Source organism: Heteronotia binoei, chromosome 9 (assembly GCF_032191835.1).
Source record: "Heteronotia binoei isolate CCM8104 ecotype False Entrance Well chromosome 9, APGP_CSIRO_Hbin_v1, whole genome shotgun sequence".
NCBI lineage: Eukaryota > Metazoa > Chordata > Lepidosauria > Squamata > Gekkonidae > Heteronotia > Heteronotia binoei.
The window spans coordinates 46,230,449-46,252,058 of record NC_083231.1 but is presented as its reverse complement, the minus strand read 5'-3'; the positions used below and the strand labels follow the sequence as shown (position 1 = coordinate 46,252,058).

At 39.5% G+C, this 21,610-nt stretch overlaps 1 protein-coding gene across 1 annotated transcript in view; it reads right to left on the bottom strand.

The window, feature by feature from the left end:
• The window catches only part of SH3RF1 (SH3 domain containing ring finger 1), an 89,321-nt gene that overhangs the window by 29,480 nt on the left and 38,231 nt on the right, over window positions 1-21,610 (bottom strand). The window contains exons 3-4 of the mRNA XM_060246549.1: window positions 8,255-8,530; window positions 6,874-6,969 (exon numbers count right to left, since the gene is read on the bottom strand). Of these exons, the coding sequence (XP_060102532.1) occupies window positions 6,874-6,969; window positions 8,255-8,530 (372 nt within the window). The remainder of the gene's footprint in view (window positions 1-6,873; window positions 6,970-8,254; window positions 8,531-21,610) is intronic.

Genomic DNA, 21,610 nt, shown 5'->3' with positions numbered 1-21,610 from the left:
CTTCAGAGATCTGCAGGACGGTAGTTTTTAGGTGTTCCCAAAGTGCTTCTGGAGAAGGGTCTGTGGGGCAACTTGGGTCCTCAATTCTTGACTGGAGTTTTGCCTGGAAGGCAGCTTTAACTTCGGCTGACTGGAGGCTGCCAACCTGAAACTTCCTCCGAGGGATACCTCCTCTCCTGGGTGTGGGTTTAAAGTGAAGACGGAGATTGCAGCGTATAAGACGATGATCCGTATGACATTCTGCGCTGGGCATTACTCGGGTGTGTAAGACATCTCGAAGGTCTCTCTGGCGCACCAGAATGTAGTCGATAAGGTGCCAATGCTTGGACCGTGGGTGCATCCAGGTTGTCTTCAGACTGTTCTTCTGCTGGAAGATAGTGTTGGTGATGGTGAGCTGGTGCTCCATGCAGAATTCTAGCAGGAGGCGCCCGTTGTCATTGCAGTTGCCAATGCCGTGTTTGCCAAGTACTCCTTTCCAGGCTTCCGAGTCTTTACCTACTCTGGCATTGAAGTCGCCAAGGATGATCACCTTGTCCTCTGTAGGGGTCTTCCGTACGAGGTTGCGTAGATCAGCATAGAACTTGTTCTTTTCTGCAGGATCTGCTTGAAGGGTTGGGGCATATACACTGAAGAGTGTTGCATGCTGCTTGTTTTGAAGTGGGAGGCGCATGGACATGATGCGATCTGAGTGACCTGTTGGCAGGTTTTCGAGTTTGGAGACAATGGAGTTCCTGACCATGAAGCCAACGCCAGAAAGGCGGCTCTCAGCCTTTGACTTACCCGACCAGTAAAGGGTATAGCCAGCACCGTGTTCTTGAAGACTACCTTCCTCAGGGAAACGGACCTCACTGAGAGCTGCTATGTCGATATTCAACCTGAGAAGTTCATGGGCAACTAGAGCAGAGCGTCGTTCAGGGCGACCACTGCCTACTGTGTCAAGCATGGTTCTGATGTTCCAACACGCAAGCTTTAGTCTTTGCACACTTTGTGAGGCAGGTGCATGCCTTTTCTTTGTTGTTATTTTTCGACCGCAAGTAAGGATGCCCGTTGACCGCGGCTAGCCAACTGGGGTGGGGGAGACGAGCTTTGTTTAGGCCACCTTTTCTAGGCCCCTCTCCGTGTGGAGCAAGCACTGCTGTCCCTAGATAAGGCTGCTTGGTCGTTCAGGGTGCTGCCGAAAAATGCTTTCGTCTCCGGGTTAGCATCAGGCGACCAATACCCTGAACCGCCTACATGCAGGATCGGGACTGCGGCTTCCAGTGGCACCTTCCACCTGCCGTTAGGGGGTGTGGGCTCCCTCTGGGAATCCTACCCCCCCAGGGAAAGTGTATGCGCAATACATAGCCTCTCCTCTCCCGGTGTAGTGAACGCCGCGTGGTCACTGTCTGGCTATGCCTGGCAGATGGTCACTGCAATGGCCTCTCCTGCATTACTGCATCCGTAGCAACACCTTCTCGCTGGTCCCCCCCGTTTTCACAGAGTTTGCTACGTCATGGTGCGACCGAATTGTCCGGCGGTATAACCGGATGGGCAGGCTGGCCCACCAACCTCGCCAGCCTAAGAGAAGGAAAACTCTAACATCAAACCCGGGCAGATAGAGCTCGTTAATGTAACACCTACCACCTGGAGGACTCGCTGCCGGCGTCCCAGCTTACTGGGCCATGGCAGATGACCCCCAGGTGAAAGGGTGGAGCCAGTACCGCGCACACTGCGCTTCACCTAAAAAATTCCTCTGCGCAGGCCTGAAGGGCATATCCACATACACAACCCACAACGCATCAAGTCCTGCAGCGATGGGCAAGGGGCGAAACGGTTATGGCAATCATATTTAAAACTACTGCCTGAAGATTTTTAGGCATGTCAACTACACAATTTAACAGTAATTTCTCTGGTTTACAGGGAACCTGTCTCTCTAGTCTGACAGAAATACTTTCCATCACCTATTTCCAGTTATCTGTTGCCTGTTTACACATCTACCATATGCAGAAAAAGTCTGCCGACTCCACTTCACAAAACCAACATTCACTACTCTCAGTTACATAGATCTTTACTAGCCTGAATGTTAGGTAACACTGATGGATCATTTTAATCAAATTTTCCCTATAAGATTTAAGTCATACATCCAGTAAAATGGTATATACAAATGAAAAAAGATATTCTTCACATGCTGTCTCAAATTTTGACATAGGCTGTAATGCTGTTATTCAGAATCCCCAATACTCAAATTATTACAATCTTTAACACTGCTGTATGATATTACCTGATTGTTTCTTATCAAATCTCTATAAGTGTTAGTTGCAGTCAATGGTGGTGGGGGGGAACCATGGTCATCTGCAATGACTAACTACAGGGGCTAAAGGGAAGATTTTGGATGAGAGTTTACTCTTTACTTTGACCCAAGTCCTAAGAGTTTTACCTAAGGCTGTTTCAATGGAATCTTAATAAAATTTTGCTCAATGCATTCTGACCTTTTTCCATTATCTGTTATCCACTCAGTCTGGAACACTGATAATATATTATAAGTGGGTATATCTTGAAAGCACCAACTTTTTATCACATATTTTGCCCCAAACAAATCCAATAGCTTTTGTCTTCCCATATAGAACAGTTGTTGCCAATCATTAGAAATCTCTGCAAAGAAGTAAACTGATCTTGGGTAGAACCATCATTTTATCAGGTTCACCCATTCAAGAAATAATAAATTGAAGGTTCCCAGAAAGTTAATTGTGCTTTTATTTCAGCTTTTAATGTATCATAATTAATTTTATACAGACCTTTGTTATTTCTTGTTAACCAGATACGTAATCCAATTAACTTTTCATACCAAAAATCCAGTTATATTTTTAACACTCACTTACCCATATTTAAACAAAGGACCTCAATTTCATCTGTATTCATTCAATTTATACCCTGAGACATAACTATACTGGATTCTATATAAGGTATTCTGTTTTTCTTAATGAATGTTTCAATATTTGTTACAAAGATAACAATATTATCAGCATATAAATTAATTTTATATCAAGAAAAACTTAGGGATCACTACATCGATTAGCAGTAATGATTAAATTGTGTATTTTCAGTTACGCAACCTGGGTCTTTTATTCTGGCTCTTTAGTGATCTCTTGTTCTGAATTCTGATGTAGTTTGGCTCTTTAATTGTAAAAGGTTTCAAACCCTGTAAATTTTTGCAGGGGTCAGATGCACTCTGTGCCAAGTGCTACCAGCAGTAGAGTAGGCCTACCTGTAAGGAAAATGCAGGCTTTACTCAAAGGACACCATTATTCTGCTAGCAGCTATGCCACTGTACAGTTATGTCATATCACATCATGCGTACTTTGGAGAGACTGCTTCATGTAGCTCTACAGCATTGAAAGGGAAGGCTAACAATAAGATCCAATGTAAAGAAAACTGTGCAACTTTCTGAATGCTAGAAACATAAAAATTTTGATTTGATACATTTTACGATTGCATTAACATGTTATACTTTTCCTTGTTGCTATAAAACAGTATTAATAAAATTAGTAACATTATCTATATTCAAAATTGTTTAAAACTTTGGGTTTCACCAAAGTTTAGACTAGAGATGCCTTCAGCGTTGTTTTACATTACAGAATCCCTAGCATTCAGGAGTAGGGATAGGCACAAACCAAACCACAAATTGCGATTCAATCACAAATTGGCTTGATTTGTGATTCGCTCTGAACCAATCCAGACCTTGGTGCTTCATTTTTGTTTTTGTGGTTCATTTTCCAGACAACCTGGTGCTGATGCAATCAATTCCTAGGCAACTCTGGAGGTGGACTTCTGGGAGTCCTAGAAACACCCATAGCAATTGTCCATAGCTTGATTGGCAACTGCAGGAGCCAATCACAGAGCTCCCATTCTGCAGAACGAAGAGTTGTTATAAGAGCTGAAGCTGAGCATTCATGGCAGCAACTGATTTCGGGGGCAGTAACTTGTACATTCCAAATCCAATATTCGTCAAACTTGGAGGATAGTTGGAAGAGAGCCTGCTGAAGATTCCCAGTGAGTTTTACACCTCCCAAACCAAATGAACCAATAAAACATGAACTGGGTTAGAAATCAAACAAATCATTAAACAAGATGAACCACCATTTCCCCCAGTTCATGCCCATTCCTATTCAGTGACAATTTTTAATTTTCTTAATGTAAATTGGGACTAGTTTTGATGGTACAAAATACTGTGAACTGAAGAAAGCTGGGTTTTCCCCAGAAAATTGAACAAAACATATTTCACAATGTGATTTTCATAAAAGTTCTAATAGTTCAATCCCAGACAGTGTTCTAATGTTCTAACAATTGCAAACCTTTCTAAACTTCAACTTAGAAGTGTGCAACACTGTTTAGGATTGAACTGTAAACCTCTCAGAATCTACCCAGTTTCTTTCTGCTATATTTTAAGACTACATTGTCAAGACAAGTGAATGCAAGTTACTATGAAGCATTTGAGGTAATTGTGCCTGATTTAATAGCACATCTAGAGAACTTCTCATAGACTATAATTATCATTAATTAGTTTAATTGTTAGAAAATATATCTCCTGTCAGACATACATGGGCACAATCCAGCCAAAGTTAATATATCTTTTATCCTATTGTAGTGAAATAAATGGGACTGAAACCTTGTTTTGAAGTACTGAAAGATTCTATACTGTTTGAAAAATGAGGGGATGGAAATAATTTAAATGTTCCATTTTCATTATGTACACTTAATGTTACACTATGTAAATTAATGAAACTTCAAATCAGGAGTATAAATATTCTTACTGAATTCACTGAGATTGAAAAAAAAATCCCTCTTACCATAGTGTGTAGGATACAGATGAGGCCTGCAGCCAATCACTGGCCTTCTAAGCAGTATATAAATCCTAGCCTGGACATTCTGCCAAAGTGAATGTCAAGGGGCTATCTCTCCCTGTTATGTTGGATTCAGTTAGAACATACATACAGGGTGATGTGTGTGCATGGCAGCTCTAGAGATAGGGCACTTTGTGAAAATAGCCAAGGAGAACAAACACTGGGTTACTTTCACATGGTAACTGTTTGCAAGTGGATTTTGCTGTTCTTACAGAGTAAAAATTTAGTGTGTGTAAATGTACCCACTGTTTCAGTATATTGCTAACACTGCTCTGCTCAGAACCCTTAGAAGTATTCCATCTCAGGACACAAACACTGACTAGGATACTCCACTCCTCCAAATGCAGTGTCCAAATGCAAGGATAGTGCACTCCATACAGGTAGACATGGCAGGAAGAATCCTGCTTCATGCATGGACTGTTGAGAATCCCTCCCTTTGTCCTCATGCAACATTCACCTACTGAATATTGCTTCAACAGCCCTTTGAACCAATAATTCCTACCAGTGTCACCCACACAGAGGCAGAGGATAGGCCACATTTCTGGGTGACTACCAATCAAGCTACCCACTGTGACTCCTGGTCAAACACTCATGTCCTTTTCCTTGAAAATTCGCAGGGAGCAGCTTGAACACCAAGTGCAGAGAGAATTCCACAGCAACTTCTTACAAGGCTTAGGAAGGGTTTCAGCAGAGTGTTACTTAAAAGGGTTACAAGTTACTTTCAAGGGTTATAAGTTACAGCAACTTCTTCCAAGGGTTACAACAGAGTGTTTGAACCCACTTTCTGTTTGCTGCTACTGAAGAATATTACGCTATACTGACCTTGTGTCACTACAAATTTGGAGGACCTATTTAAACACAGTTACAACAAACTCAAGCCATACCTTGAAGTAACATACAAAGGTGTTATTGTCTCTACTGTGATTTTTTCAGTTCTAATGAAGATGCTATAGCACAGCACCAGAGCAAAATTAATTAAAACCAGAAAGTTTTACTACTGAGTCTCAACAGGTGATATCAGATGGCCGGTTTGGGGCGGCTTGAAGCCGCCCCAAATAAAGATGGCTGGAACTAGAGTGCCCCGGAGCTTCTGGATAGCACTCGGGGAAAGGGGTGGGCCATGGGTGCCCAGAGAGCATCAGGAAAGCGCATACGTCCCGGCCACAGCTCCCCGGCAGCTCTCCAGGTGCTTCCTGGCTTTCCAGACGGCCAGGAGGCACCTCAGAGGTGCCCCAGTGAAAAGGCACCACTTCAAAAGTGGTGCCTTTTTGAGCCAGGTGGATCGGCCTACAGGACAGGGTGAGTACAGGACAGGGGCGGGTGGCAGATGTTGCCATCTGGAGGGGTTTTTTGGGTTGATCTCAGAGGTGTCTCTTAGTTGACCCAAAGTGCCGGTCTGTTAGCAGCCAACATGTCTCTTTCTCCAACTGCACCAGTACAACATCAGATGAAGCTACACAGCAGGAGCAGCAGCGATGCTTAAAAATTTATTTGATCACAGGTCTGCCAGTAGAATGACAGCAAGGGATTAAAACATAATGTCATTTTTGAACACACAATAACATGCTAACCAATGCTCCAGTTATGATTATTTTAGATTGATATATTTTAATATCTTTTTTCCTCTTAAATAACGAATTCAAACCCTCAAATTTATTTTTAAAGATCACTTTCACTGATCATCTCAGTATCCTCTGGCATTTCTGCACTGCCTGTTTTGTATGAACAGATGTCAATACACATCATGAGTGTACCCTATAGTTATAACTTTGGACATTACAACAGAAATTTCAGTTCACTATAAAAGGGTGATTTAAAGTCTAACATTATGAGATGGGATCTCTGATAATTACTATATTTTCTCTTAACACAACAGTGTTAGAGAAAACACAGTGAGAGAACACTAAGATTGTCACATAATTTAGTAAGGCAGTCTGTTCCGAGATGATTTCAGATTTCTACCAGAATTACATTGTTGATTGAAGGCTCTCACCTCAACATATGAAATTGGGAATATTCCTATCTTGTCAGCCAGCATTCCTTCGGCCCAGTTTTCATCCACTCGGCGAATCACAGTCAAAATATCATCCTGTATAAAAAAAGCAATAGATATTTTCTGTTTCTAATTTAAAAAAATTAATCTAATTTTTCTTCTGAATATATATACTTCCTGACATATTATTGTACGCAAAACAACTACCCAGAAAAAATATGTACAAAGCAGTGTGTAGCTAAATAACTACGAACCTTTCAATAGTATCCTTCCATTACTGGGGAACCCTGAAATGAATCCCCTCAGACCCATACATCAGACAGAAAACTCATACTCATTCAATTTCACTCCCCCCCCTCAAAAAAATGTTTAATATCAGAATATTTTTCAGTACATCTCATACTCCTGTTAACCAACTCTCTGCTAACTTGCACCTTGTTTTTGTTTTTAATTTATGAATTATAAAAAACAAATCCAAACTTTCCAATGTAAATCTTTGGGTAAGACAACCTAGGAAATGCCACTATCAGACAGGCTCTCTTTAAAAAGAGACCCCAAGACTGTACTGCTTATGTTTACAGATGCATTATTTATTTATTTATTTATTTATTTATTTATATTTCAATTTATATCCCGCCCTTCCCACCGAAGTGGCTCAGGGCGGCTTACAACATATAAAATCTAACATAGGTTTAGCTTTGTACTGTGGATGGATGTAAGTGGGAGGATCACATGACTGAACTGCCTGCACACGAAGTAAAACTACTCCCTGCACACAGAGTACTAGAATGGTGCTAGCAAACCAGCTCATGCATACTGTACTAGTTTGACATAAATATACTTTTAGTAGCTAAGGATCTGTTTTTTATTTTTAACTTAAGGTGCAAGTGAAAGAAATATGTTTGAATAATGGCAAACTAAAAAAAAATACCTTTCAACAGAAATCATATGAACTTAGTTCTGAATTGTCTTAAGAGAACCCTTGAAGCGTAATAGATATTACGTCAGACTTGGACCAAGGGCATCAAGTGTTTAAATCCATACATAGACAGGAATAATACTTGGTGCCTTGGACCACTGAGTCTCTCTCAGTCAAGCCCTAACTCAAAAGCATGTAGGAGGGAGAGAGAAGATATATGCCACACTGTTTTTGTCAAGAGTGATGAAGAGGTGTAAAATGTAATAAATTAATGAGGTAGTGCATTTTAAAAACATCCTAAAAATAACTCAGGTGACTTTCTTTTCCAGTAGTAAAACTCAAAGCAGAGAATTCCTGTAGACAAAGCAATGATAATAAAAATCTTCTGCATCCATGTACTTTAGATTTCTGACAACTGGTATAACATTTTAAAAATTACTTGGTAATATATTGATATTTTACCTTTGAAAAGGGTAAACAATCCTTATCCGCTTCCTTGTCTTTAACTTCAAAATCATAAAGTGCTTTGCACTGTGGTGGTGGTTGAGGTAAAGGTTTAATAATCTGAACAAAATTGGTAGGAAAAAATCCATGGACACCGTTGACCTCTCCATGGTACCAATTTTCATCAACTTGCCGACGTAATATGATGATGTCTCCTTTGCTGAATTTAAGGTCTCCAGGTTCTTTCCCCTCGTAGTTATATAATGCTTTGGCACAGGGTAATTGAGGTACACCCTGCAGAAAGACAGACATAATTTTGAAGCTCCAGCATTTTAAAAGAGCATGCAGTGTTCCACTCATACACGCTTTTAAAAAAAATCTAGACATTTTCATACTTAAATCTGTTAGTATCCCTTGATGGAATTTGTGGTGCCTTATGAAAGTCATGACAGTATAATACAGATAATGAATAGAAAACTGCCCCTTCTGCTAAATGAGTGCCCAAAGATTCCTCTTGTCCCTTGACATTGGTAAGACACCCCCCCCTTCTGCCATTGCACTGGGAACTGAGCACTGGTTATTGCTGGCCAAGAGGAGTAAGATGATATCCTGCCAAAAAAAAAGCCAGTTTCCATAATGCCACACCACTCTGATCAAGGTTTAAGGCTCTCTCAGATTTCCAGAAAGACTCTTTAAGCATTCCAGGCAGACAGTGGGTTTTCTTGCTCCATTAGTATCTGCTCAATTTGTCTACAGTAAAAGGATTCCTCCTGGGAAAATAAGGACTGGATACCTGTTTTCTGATACAGATTGGCTGCAGGCGGGGAGGGGAGGGAAACTAATATTTCCTGTCTAAATACCCATTTCCAATAAGTGCATTATTTGGATATCATCCTTCACAACATTATTCAGGAATATGTCAAGGAAAGCTTCAAGCAAAACTCCTAGGAATATTCAGTAATGCTTACATGTTATTGATATTAAAATATAATAAACAAACACTATTTCTAATATTCCTCCCCGTTTCTCTCATTCTGTGATGAACTTTGGCCTTGTTCTCACAAACTTAGTGAACTTATGACTGGGTTAAATCACTGCAGACTGCAGACTTCAGCATGATTAAGCATTCCTTGATATGGGGGAGGGGGAGAGATTATCTCTAAATCAAAATTAGATGCCAGAAAGATAGAAGAAAGATAGAAGCCTTCTCCCTGACTTACAGTTTTCTATGTAGAGGGAGTGTATTCTTTTATGTAGGATTGTTCAATATCTATCATGTGAGTGCCCTCTTACAGCCTGAAATGGCACAGAACAGATACAGGTTTACTATGTCATTGACAACCCAGTCTCAGCAAAACCCACAAGGCTATGAAGGTAAGGAAAGAAGCTATGCAGGAAGAAGGAAGCCAAAGTCTCAGCCACTGAGATCCCTGTGGGTCACTAGAGGTAAGGATTAGGTATACCCTCTGCCTATATTATTTCAGTTTTATTGGAAAAAAATAATTCTACATTGCCTGAACCTGACTGAGGTGGCTTACAAAGTAAAACATAACACACCATAAAATAGTTAAAAATTGAACAACTAGCATTAAAAACCCACCCAGAGTATAAAATCAGCACAAATATTTAAAAAGGTACACGTAGTCCCCTGTGCAAGCACCAGTCATTTCCAATTTTGGGGTGATGTTGCTTTCACGGCAGACTTTTTACAGGGTGCTTTGCCATTCCCTTCCCCAGTCATTTACACTTCCCCCCCAGCAAGCTGGGTACTCATTTTACCGATCTCAGAAGGATGGAAGGCTGAGTCAAACTTGAGCCAGCTACCTGAACCCAGCTTCTGCCGGGATCAAACTCAGGTCATGAGCAGAGCTTGGACTGCAGTACTGCAGCTTACCACTTTGCGAAGCCTTAAAAATCTCATAAAATAGTTCTCAGGCTAGAAACAGATGGTAAAAGCCATCAAGCCCTTAATGAAATGTTTTGCCCTGACACCTAAAAGAGAAGGGTAGGCACCAGATGAGTCTCAAGGAAAAGGGAATTCTATTGACAAAGTGCCTCTAGTGAAAAAGCCCTGTTGCTGGTTGCCCCAAATGAATCTCTTTACACTCTCCAGGGGTTATACTTTTTACCTCAAGAGGGTGAAGAAACAGCTGCAGCAGTATATGGGGAAAGCTGAAATGTTAGCATTGGCCTGTCCCTCCAAAATCACAATGGCCAATCCATTTATCTGCTGCCAAGGATTGGCATTTTTGCTAGGTGTTTTATTTAATCAGCCATGCTTGATGAAAGAACATAAAACACAAATCTTATTACAGCAGCACCTGTGCTGAAACTGAATTCCAATTATTGCATAATACTGATCTGAAGAAGTGTGCACGTGAAAGCTTATAACCAGAATAAAACGTTGTTGGTCTTAAAGGTGCCGCTGGACTCAAATGTTCTGCTGCATCAGACCTCACAGCTACCCCCCTGAATCTGAATAATACTGATACTGCACAATCTTGTTGATAGTTGATTATAGTTGTATTAAAAGAACTGGTCATGCAAAACAACTGCAACCAAATATCTAAACAAGTTTTTCACTTTGTGTTTTTCTTTGCAAGTATAATAAATAAATAAGAACACAGGGCTATTAAAAGACCACCCATACTAAACAAATTCGATTGCGTAATTTCCAGAAAATTTAAGTCCAGCAAGGTACACATTTTTCCCAGCAAAAAGTGTTCAAGAACATCTTTTTCAGCTATAGTTTCTGAAAACTTAAACCAGAACAATTGGTTTAGATTGTAAAGAGCTCTTTTTTGAGGGAAACATATCTAGAGGACAGTCTTCATGTCCATATACTACTGTGACCCTCTTTTATTTTACCACCTGCAGCATGGCAGATTTGCAGAGCTACACCCTCCAAGTCCATAGAAGTATCTGGGCTTAGAAGGGTATAACTTGGCTTAAAATTGTACTACTTATGTGGTAAAACCCCGCACTGCAGAACTGCACATGTAAATAGCCACACATGGGGCTGTTTGGCTCTCTATGGAATCACACGCAGTCAGACAAGCAGTTTGATTTGATGTCGCTGCTGTTCCCTTCCAGATTTAAAATGCACAGACAGCAACATCTGCTTCCCAGTTTCCCAGCTGTTGGCATTCCATTCTGACCCACCTCTGAATTGGAGTTCTTAGGCATTGGGGAAAGTCTGATCTTTATGGATGTCAGCACTTTCATCCTACATTACAATTAAATACAAACCCACTTTTGGTCCACTAAATGTTTCAGCTTTCGACTGGATCAAACTTGCTTGGCAGAGGTGGGAGTGTATCTATGCAAGACTAAAAATGGGGCTTCCCATGTAGAATGAGAATATTTTTCCTGTGTGATCCAGAATTGTACAACTGTTAGTTTGTTACCTTGAAATTCTGTAACAGGCCATTTTTACAACACCGAAGTACACTATCATGCCTCCCCAAAGCTTCGCTATCATCTCCCAATAGCAAAGCAGCAGCAGTGAATTAAAATTACATGCACAGTGGCTTGGAATCTGTGGCAGACTGAGGAAGATGCTGCAAGATATTGATATTAATACAGGGCGTAGTTTACAGGTTCTAAATGATCAATAATGTCCCTCCAAAATATGACTCCTTTGACAAATGGAACATTGGACTTATTGTGAGTGTCCCTTCTACTGTTAGGCAAGAAGAACATCCTTATGGGTACGTTATTCTTCAACTGTGGGAGGGAATTCCCACTGTCATCCTGAAAGAAACTACAAGTGGGTCAGAGGAAATAACTCTGTACATGTGGGAGAGAACACAATAATTATGGTTTAGTGATAGATATAAGAAAGAACTCTGTTATATATTCACATTATAACTGGTTATGTGTGATCCTCCTCTCAAGAGACAATTTTCTTGAGAATTTTCAATTTTCTGTTCCAAAACTAGGACAGGGCAAGATGCCTTATCTACCTCAAGTAGAAAGAATGGTCATAGAAGGTCCAATGGTCCAGTCTTACCCAAAAGGGAAGAGTGTGCCCTGAGCAAGGCGATGTTACAAAGTAGTGCCCCATTCTGGTTGAGGAACACAGGACCAGTTGAAGGATCCTGTACTAGCTGCATGAGGGGATGACATTTTGTAATACTGAATTAGTATTGATTCTGAAACCCATGTGGCTGCCCTATTATCTTCTGATAATACATTTGTATCAAACCTTGGTCCAACAACTTGGACCAAGGGTACTGTTTTTTTTTCTAGAGGCCTCGGTTCATCCTGAGAATACATTCGCAATGTTCTGAATATATCCAAGTTATAATGTACTGTACAAGTTCCAATAATATTGCCAAATGAAATATTGCCAAGTAAAATATATAACTAACACTTTCCAGTGCACATACAACTAATACAATGGTATAACACACCAGTTCATATAAACATTTCCAATGGACCCGAAGTCCTAAATTTCTGTGGATAAGTAGGAATCCTTCAGTTGATAATAGTCCATATAAAACATTCCAAATATGATACTCTATAATTCCAATTCCAAACAAGATCCTGGTAGTCTTTCTCATTTTGTAATCAAACCTTTTCAATAGGGAATCAAGGTACATCAGGCACAAACTGGACTTCCAAAGTAAAAAATCAGCATTATTTAACATGGAGGACGAATATACTTTCCCACTCTTCCACCAACTAATGAAAGTACGTGACTGGCCCAAAAATCACCCAGTGAGTTTCCACAGTAAAATGGGGGTTTGAACCTGAGTCTCCCACACCCTTTTGTAAAGCTATAACCACTATACCACTCTGGCTTTTCATAGGGTGGCTGCCATTGAATAGTAGCAAGCAGCCAGGACTAGGAGAGCCATGCAAAGTCAGGTGGTATCAAGTTGCCAAGTGATTGCTGCCATGCTTAGGCTTGCCAACCTCCAGGGCACTTTGGAGGGTGCACTCTATAGCAACGTATCCAGCTGAGGCCTCTCCCCATCCCCCCACACTCTCCAGACTCCACCACAAAATCTCCAGGAATTTCCCAAACTGGAACTGGCAACCCTAAGCCTGGTTCCAATAAAACTTTCCTAAAAAGTCAAACAGCCCTGGAAAAGGCTCTGCCCCTTCCCCTGCCTTTTACTGACAGAACCCAGCTTCAAATGCTGTGGTTGCCTAGCAACAACCACTGAGGGAATCCATTTCTTAAAGCTGCAGGCACTTTTTATCATTTTAAAAAATGAATTTTTTTTATATTTCAAATTTTTCTGCAAACCTGGACCATTCTTTAGTAAGCCTGCCAGCCTCCTGGAGGTCACACTCTAGAACTATGTTGACATTATTATAACCCCAGATAATGAATATAATACAAAAATTGTTTATATCCTCAGCCCTTTCACTATGAAAATACTTCCAATGTATATAAGTTTCACAGAATATATAAAATCATATATATATGTGTGTGTGCGTGTATATACACACACACACACACAGTATGTTACAGAAGTGAATACACCCCCTCACATTTTGTAAATATTTAAGTGTATCTTTTCATGTGACAACACTGAAGACATGACACTTGGCTACAATGTAAAGTAGTGAGTCTACAGCTTGTATAACAGTGTAAATGTGCTGTCCCCTCAAAATTACGCAACACACAGGCATTAATGTCTAAACTGCTGGCAACAAAAGTGAATACACTCCTAAGTGATAATGTCCAAATGTGGCCCAAGAAGCCGTTTTCCCTCTCTGGTGTCATGTGACTCATTAGTGGTACAAGGTATCAGGTGCGAAGGGGAGCAGGTTATCACTCTCACTCCCTCGTACTGGTCACTGGAAGTTCCACATGGCACCTCATGGCAATGATCTCTCTGAGGATCTGAAAAAACGAATTGTTGCTCTACATAAAGATGGCCTAGGGCTCAGGGGTGGCGAATGGTAGCTCTCCAAATGTTTTTTGCCTACAACTCCCATCAGCCCCAGCCAGCATGGCTAATGGCTGGGGCTGATGGGAGTTGTAGGCAAAAAAATCTGGAGAACTACTGTTGGCCACCCCTGGCCTAGGCTATAAGAAAATTGCCAAGACCCTGAAACTAAGCTGCAGCACAGTGGCCAAGATCATACTGCAGTTTAACAGGACAGGTTCCACTCACAACAGGCCTTGCCATGGTCGACCAAAGAAGTTGTGTGCCCATGCTCAGCATCATATCCAGAGGTTGGCTTTGGGAAATAGACGTATAAGTGCTGCCAGCATTGCTACAGAAGTTGAAGGGGTAGGGGGTCAGCCTGTCAGTGCTCAGACCATACACCACGTGCTGCATCAAATTGATTTGCAGGGCTGTCATCCCAGGAGGAAGCCTCTTCTAAAGATGATACCCAAGAAAGCCAGCAAACAGTTTGCTGCAGACAAGCAGACTAAGGACATGGATTTCTGGAACCATGTCCTGTGGTCCGATGAGACCAAAACAAACTTATTTGGTTCAGATGGTGTCAAGCGTGTGTGGCGGCAACCAGGTGAGGAGTACAAAGACAAGTGTGTCTTGCCTACAGTCAAGCATGGTGGTGGAAATGTGATGGTCTGGAGCTGCATGAGTGTTGCCGGCAGTGGGAAGCTACGGTTCATTGAGAAAACCATGAATGCCAACATGTACTGTGACATACTGAACCAAAGCATGATCCCCTCCCTTCGGAGACTGGATCGCAGGGCAGTATTCCAACATGATAATGACCCCAAACACATGTCCAAAACTACCACTGCCTTGCTAAAGAAGCCGAGGGTAAAGGTGATGGACTGGCCAAGCATGTTTCCAGACCTAAACCCTATTGAGCATCTGTGGGGCATCCTGAAATGGAAGGTGGAGGTGCACAAGGTCTCTAACATCCACCAGCTACATGACATCATCATGGAGGAGTGGAAGAGGACTCCAGTGGCAACCTGTGAAGCTCTGGTGAACTCTATGCCCAAGAGGGTTAAGGCAGTGCTGGAACATAATGGCGGCTACACAAAATATTGACACTTTGGGCCCCATTTGGACATTATCACTTAGGGGTGTACTCACTTTTGTTGCCAGCAGTTTAAGACATTAACGGCTGTGTGTTGTGTAATTTTCAGGGGGCAGCATATTTACACTGTTACACAAGCTGTAGACTACTACTTTACATTGTAGTCAAGTGTCATTTCTTCAGTGTTGTCACATGAAAAGATATACTTAAATATTTACAAAATATGAGGAGGTATACTCACTTCCGTATATTCTGTGTGTGTGTGTGTGTGTGTGTGTATATATATATATATATATATATATATATATATATATATATATATATATATATATATTCATTCCAAAAAAAGAGAACTACAAAACCTTTTCAGGTTTAACCATGAATGCTGACCAAAGGGAATAAATCCCACAGTTCAATTACGAATATTAAAGTTTTTCTTCTCAAAAACTCCTCAGAAGACTGCACAAATAAAGTCCCAAGAGTCCTGAACAAGCAGTCGAGTAAGAACTTGTTTTCTGCACACTTCTTCCAAGCAGGACCTCAGCAAACAATTGTGTATCAGTCTACACTCACAACTCATACATCAGTGTTTCAGTCATTCTGCAAAAATCTATATCTCAGTCTCCCATCTGTATTCATGTCTTTAACGTTTCATTCACTAACTGGTTTTCTTCAAAAAATGAAAAGACATGAAACAAAGGTTGCATGCGCAGAAGAAATAAAACAGAAAAAAATTTTAGTCCATTTTTATACCATGCTTTCTCCAAGGAGTTCAGAGTGGAATTAAATCTGCTAAAACTTCCACTGTCATTAAGGTATGCTTAGATAGGAACATATTTAAACTCCCCATCTATGTTAGAGCTGAAGACCACACAACATAGTGAACAAAGCAGGAGGCTCCCTTCCTTCATTTTGCCCCCATTAAATGAAAACTACAAGATCAAAGCATAAGCAGGGCTGAGAACATGTAAATAACAATATCATATTCAGCGTTGTTCAAGGACATAGTCTTTGTTGGCTGCTGGACAAAAGAATTAATTCCTGTACTGTCTTAAGTGTGTCTGTAAAGGGGGCAAAATCAAAGTATGTCTTCATAATACATACAGGTTCTTAGTGACGTGGTTAAATCACATTTGCACTACAAATGCAACTCAGGAAAATTAAGGCCAAAAGGTCCACAGCTCCTTATCCCATTTAAAAATTACTAGTTTCCTTCCAGTGTTTGTAAGCACTGTTGGCAATAGGCAGATAAAATGTGGCACCCAGATGTTCAAACAGACACAGTCTTGTCAGTTTACCATAACTGAGGAGGGCGGGAATACTTTAAGTACAATGAAAGGAATATACACAACGCAGGCACGCACACAGACACAGGAATTAAAGACAATGAAAATATGAATGTTTTCCATGCACCATCTTGCAGGTTTTCATTTATGTTGCATTTCCATTGAAATGTGTGAGGCAGCTTACAAAAACAGTGAAACAACCAATAAAAACAAGCACACACTAAAACAATGTCCGATCACTAGATTAGCAATAATACGTTAAAATACCGTAAAAGATACAAGAATTTTTTTATAAGTACCTGTTCAAAGGGAAGCTTTAAGAATTTTTTTAAAATTACCTGGTGGTAGGAACAGTACAGAGTGAGAGCAAGACAAGCTTCATTAAGGAAGTAGTTTCACAACATGGGTTTCACTGAAAAAGCTCTGCTTCATGCTCCAACATATCTAACTTCTGTGAAACTCACGGAGCAGATTAGCATTGAAACAGCTCGGTGACAGGGAGCCAACGTATACAGAGGTCAATCTTGGAAACACACAAGGCCATAAGTTTTTGTACTTAATGGTAAAAGCCAATGAACCATCAATGTCGGTGTCTTGTTTAGATTTCAAGCAGGAGGGGAGGGGCGTCGCTTCACTATGGCGGACATGTTTTAGAGAGGCTCCAACACTCTCCCCTAAATACCTGCTATAGCGCGAAGCGATCACTTACAAACGGCGAAAAAACTATGAGAAGAAAATTGAGATCTTCTTCCAAGTTAGCTGCTAAATCATCAGAGTAGGTAAGACTCTTTTTTCACCAAGAGAAACAGTTCATTGCTTGGGCCCCAGCAACTCTAACGAAGCCAATATGGCACCCAGCATCAGTTCCCCCGGCCCTAATTCAAATGGTAATACTAATGCTGATGCAGAGGCTGATTTGGCGCCCTTAACAAAACAGGATCTTTTAAATTTGAGAGAAGATCTGTGCAACTTTTTCACCACTTCTATGTCTAAATTACTTTCTCCAGTCAATATAAAACTTGATGCTCTAACAGTGGAGCTCAAGGAAACGTCTAAAAAAACAGAAAATGCTGCGGAGTTGGATTTCACCTTACAAGATGAAGTGAAGGCACTTCAAAGCTCAGAACAACACCTAACAGAACGTATAAATCAAATAGAAGCCAGATGGAGAGCATGTCATTTTAAAATTTGTGGGATTGATGAAGGGGCAGAGGAAAGTGCCTCGACTTTTATTTTTGTAAAAACTGGGTCAAAAAAACTTTTCCTGCCCATGGAGACATAGCGATGTCAGTTATAAATGCTTTCAGAGTGGGATCTATGGCGTCTGCACGTAGGGGGCGACCTAGAGACATCTTAGTACAGCTCATCTCATCAGCACAACGAGACGCCATTATGAGGGAGGCAAGACTACGAGAGATTTCCTTTGATGGGAAGCGTGTGTTATTGCTGCTGGATTTATCCCCAGAAACCCTGTCTAAACGTTGTTGGCTAAACTTGGTTCCCAGCAAACTCTTTGAAAATAAAATCAAATTCCGATGGAACCCCGTCTCTGACATCATTGTATATAAAAACGAATCTATTTTTCAAGCTTCAGATGGTCTAACTGGCAAAGCACTGCTAGCAGCTCTGAATGTGAAAGTTACTCAGGAGGAGGAAAAGACTCTCATGGAAATGGCAGCACCTAACGACCCTTAAGAGTATACCTGTAAGAAGATTTTCGCTATTAAGACTCATTTTGTTCTTGCTTATTGATCAATACATTTTGATGAACCGAGAAGTATTTGTTTTTTCATATTAAATAACCTGTTAATGTTTTGCGTAGGGTAGGAGAGTTCAACATAGACGCATGGAGTTCAATGGCCTGTTTGGCTGTATGTTGGTGTGACTGTTAGTGTGGTAAAGTACTTTAGTTGTAAGGGAGTGCATGAGCGTTTAATCACATATTAATTCTAAATAATGGCATGAGTGAGTGTTAGGTTGTTTAGGAGATTGAATGATGTGTGGAAGTATAAGGTATAAATAATAATCCCCAATATTAATTCATTTTAAGTAATGCTTAGATCAAAAATGAATTTCAGCTTAGTTGTAATATAGTTATAAATTAATTATCAGTATGATGTGTATGTATTAGTTGTGTTGTGTTGTGTGGTGTGTGTGTTTTTAATTATAATGTATGAATGCTGCAACACATAGTTTTACATGATTGTCAAAATGAATTTATATGTTAGTAATTATATGAGGGAATTGTATGTCAACATGAATTTTAATTTTATTTGTTGTTATAGTATACCAGATGTTAAGAACCACTAAATAGCAAATTTATACATGGACTAAAGTTTACATAAGTCCTTAAAAGCTTTAATACGTTTTATTCAAATTGAGTTCATGTTTTTTTTTCCTTACAAAAAAGATTGTAAAATACAAGAATAAGTTTCTTTATTATTAGTATTATTATTTCTCCCTTTTGAGGTGCAGTTGGGTAAATGCATTGATACTGGCATGTACACTAGCATTTTTTTTTCATTCCTATTATTGTTATTTGGTGGTATTTAAAGCAATGAATTTTTAGTCATCGTACCTCATGCAAAAAGTTCATAATGTAATGGTAATCATCTCAACTCCACCTTAGTCTTAGATACCTGTGCCATTACTGTTTTTTTATATTTCTATCTATGCTAACCTCTATAGTTCCATATCAGTGCAGCAATATCAGACTGGACAAATGTAAGGTCATGTAAGTGTATGTGCTACAGTACACTATTTTGGACTAGTTAACAAATATGTGCACGTTATTTTAATATTGCTTATATCTTTGGTAATGTTGTTCAGACCATAATATACTTGGTTATAAAGCTCAAGACTTTGCAAACTTATACCTTCAGGTGCTTCTAAAACCTTTAATACACTTTAAATTTATTTTATGCTTCAAATATTAACTAAAGGGAGAGATGGTTTCTCAGCAACAGTTCAGTAGTTTCCCCCCAAGTCGGTTACTATAAAGGTTTCAAAGTAGGGATCATTTTCTTGGCATCCCTTTATACAGCCTTGTTTTAAGGTTTGAAACTTATCCTCTGTTTAAGGGGATTGTATTGAGTGTTTAATAATTTTTTGTTCTGTTTAACTGGACTCATTCATAAAGGGTTCAAATTTGAAACTTTTGCACAGTTGAATTTAAGTGTACCTTTGGAACTGTATCTTATATATATATATATATATATATATATATATATATATATATATATATATATATATATATATATATATATATATATATATATATAATATCTTAATTATAATGTCTAGCGCTCTTAAAATGACCACATGGAATTGCAAAGGATTAAATAGCCCTATAAAATCTAAAAGAATTGCCAACATAATGTTTAAAGAACGTGTTAACATCTTGTGTTTACAGGAGACACACCTTAAGAAAACACTACCTTATATCAAGCTGGTTCACACAATGCTTTCAGGCGCCGGGCTCTTCAAAAGCGTGAGGGGTAGCGATTTTGAGCTCCAAGAACATTCCATTTCAATGTAAACAAATTTCTACAGATCCTAAAGGTCGGTATATTTTTCTGAAGGGTGACCTGGACAGCTCACCTATCACTATAGCATCTCTATATGCACCTAACTGTAATCAAGTAGGTTTCATAAAGGATACTTTGACGCTACTTTCAGACTTTAGAAGTGGAGACCTCATTATTGGAGGTGACTTGAACATGATTGTGGATTCAAAGATGGACAAAATATACAAAAAAACTAATATACCCCAAACAAGTTCTGGTTTGGACAATATATTTAAGCAGAATGACTTATTTGATGTTTGGAGGGTGAAAAACCCCGGTGGAAAAGAATATACCTTTTACTCTGCATCACACAATATTTATTCCTGCTTTGATTATCTGCTCTTCTCTAACTCATTGCTGAACAATTTAATAGATGTAAATACAGGATTGCGTACGGTCTCAGACCATTCATGGGTCACTTGTACTTTTAATGTTGGCAAGCCAGATTTCTCATACACCTCTTGGAATTTGAACACCTCTCTATTGAATAAGGACAGCATCTGTGCAGATATCACCAAACAAATTGTGGAGTACTTTAAGTTTAATACTACTGACTGTGGAGTCCCTCAGGAGACAATTTGGGATGCTTTTAAAGCTGTTCTTCGAGGTCACCTCATAGCGCAAGCCTCATTTTATAAAAAAGAAAAACAAAAAGTGATTTCAGAGCTGCAAAACACAATTAAAGACTTAGAAATTAAGCACTCCAAATTTGGAGGTAAACAAACATTGAGAAAACTAGTTGAGGAATGGAAAAAACTAAAATTGTTAGAAACATCACATATTCAAAAGCAACTAAGATATGTCAAACAAAAATTTCTTACTAAAACTCCAAAATATCTCAGATTGCTGAAACACAGAGTAATGCAGAAAAAAACTTCTAATACAATTCATTCTATCAAATCTCCCTGCGGTAGTATAATTAACAAGTCAAAAGAAATTATTGAACAATTTGTACAATATTATCGAAACTTATATACCTCCTCTAACCCACATCAATCTTCAATTAGTAACTATTTAAGAGATATCAACTTTGGCTCCAAACTGTCAGAGGAACATATTAAGTTCATGGACCAACCGATTACAGTTTTTGAGGTTCAATAAGTCATTGCCAACATGAAAAATAACAAAGCCCCAGGTAGAGATGGACTACCTATAGAGTTCTTCAAGAAATTTTCGCCCCCTTTAATACAACCCTTAGTTGATACTTGCAATAATGTTATGCAGAATAGGTGTATTCCACAAACGTGGAAAGAGGCGAAGATTATCGTTTTACATAAACCTAGTAAAGACAAATTGAACACAGCTTCTTATCGCCCAATATCCCTCTTAAATCATGATTTTAAAAAATTTTCATCAGTATTTGCAGCCAGACTTAATAAAATAATCTGCATTTATGTGCATCCTGACCAAGCCGGGTTTATACCCAAAAGATCAATTTCAGACAATATTAGAAAGTCACTCAATGTTATCCATTTTTGTAAACTTAAAAACATTGATTCCATTTTATTGTCCCTTGATGCCGAAAAGGCTTTTGATAA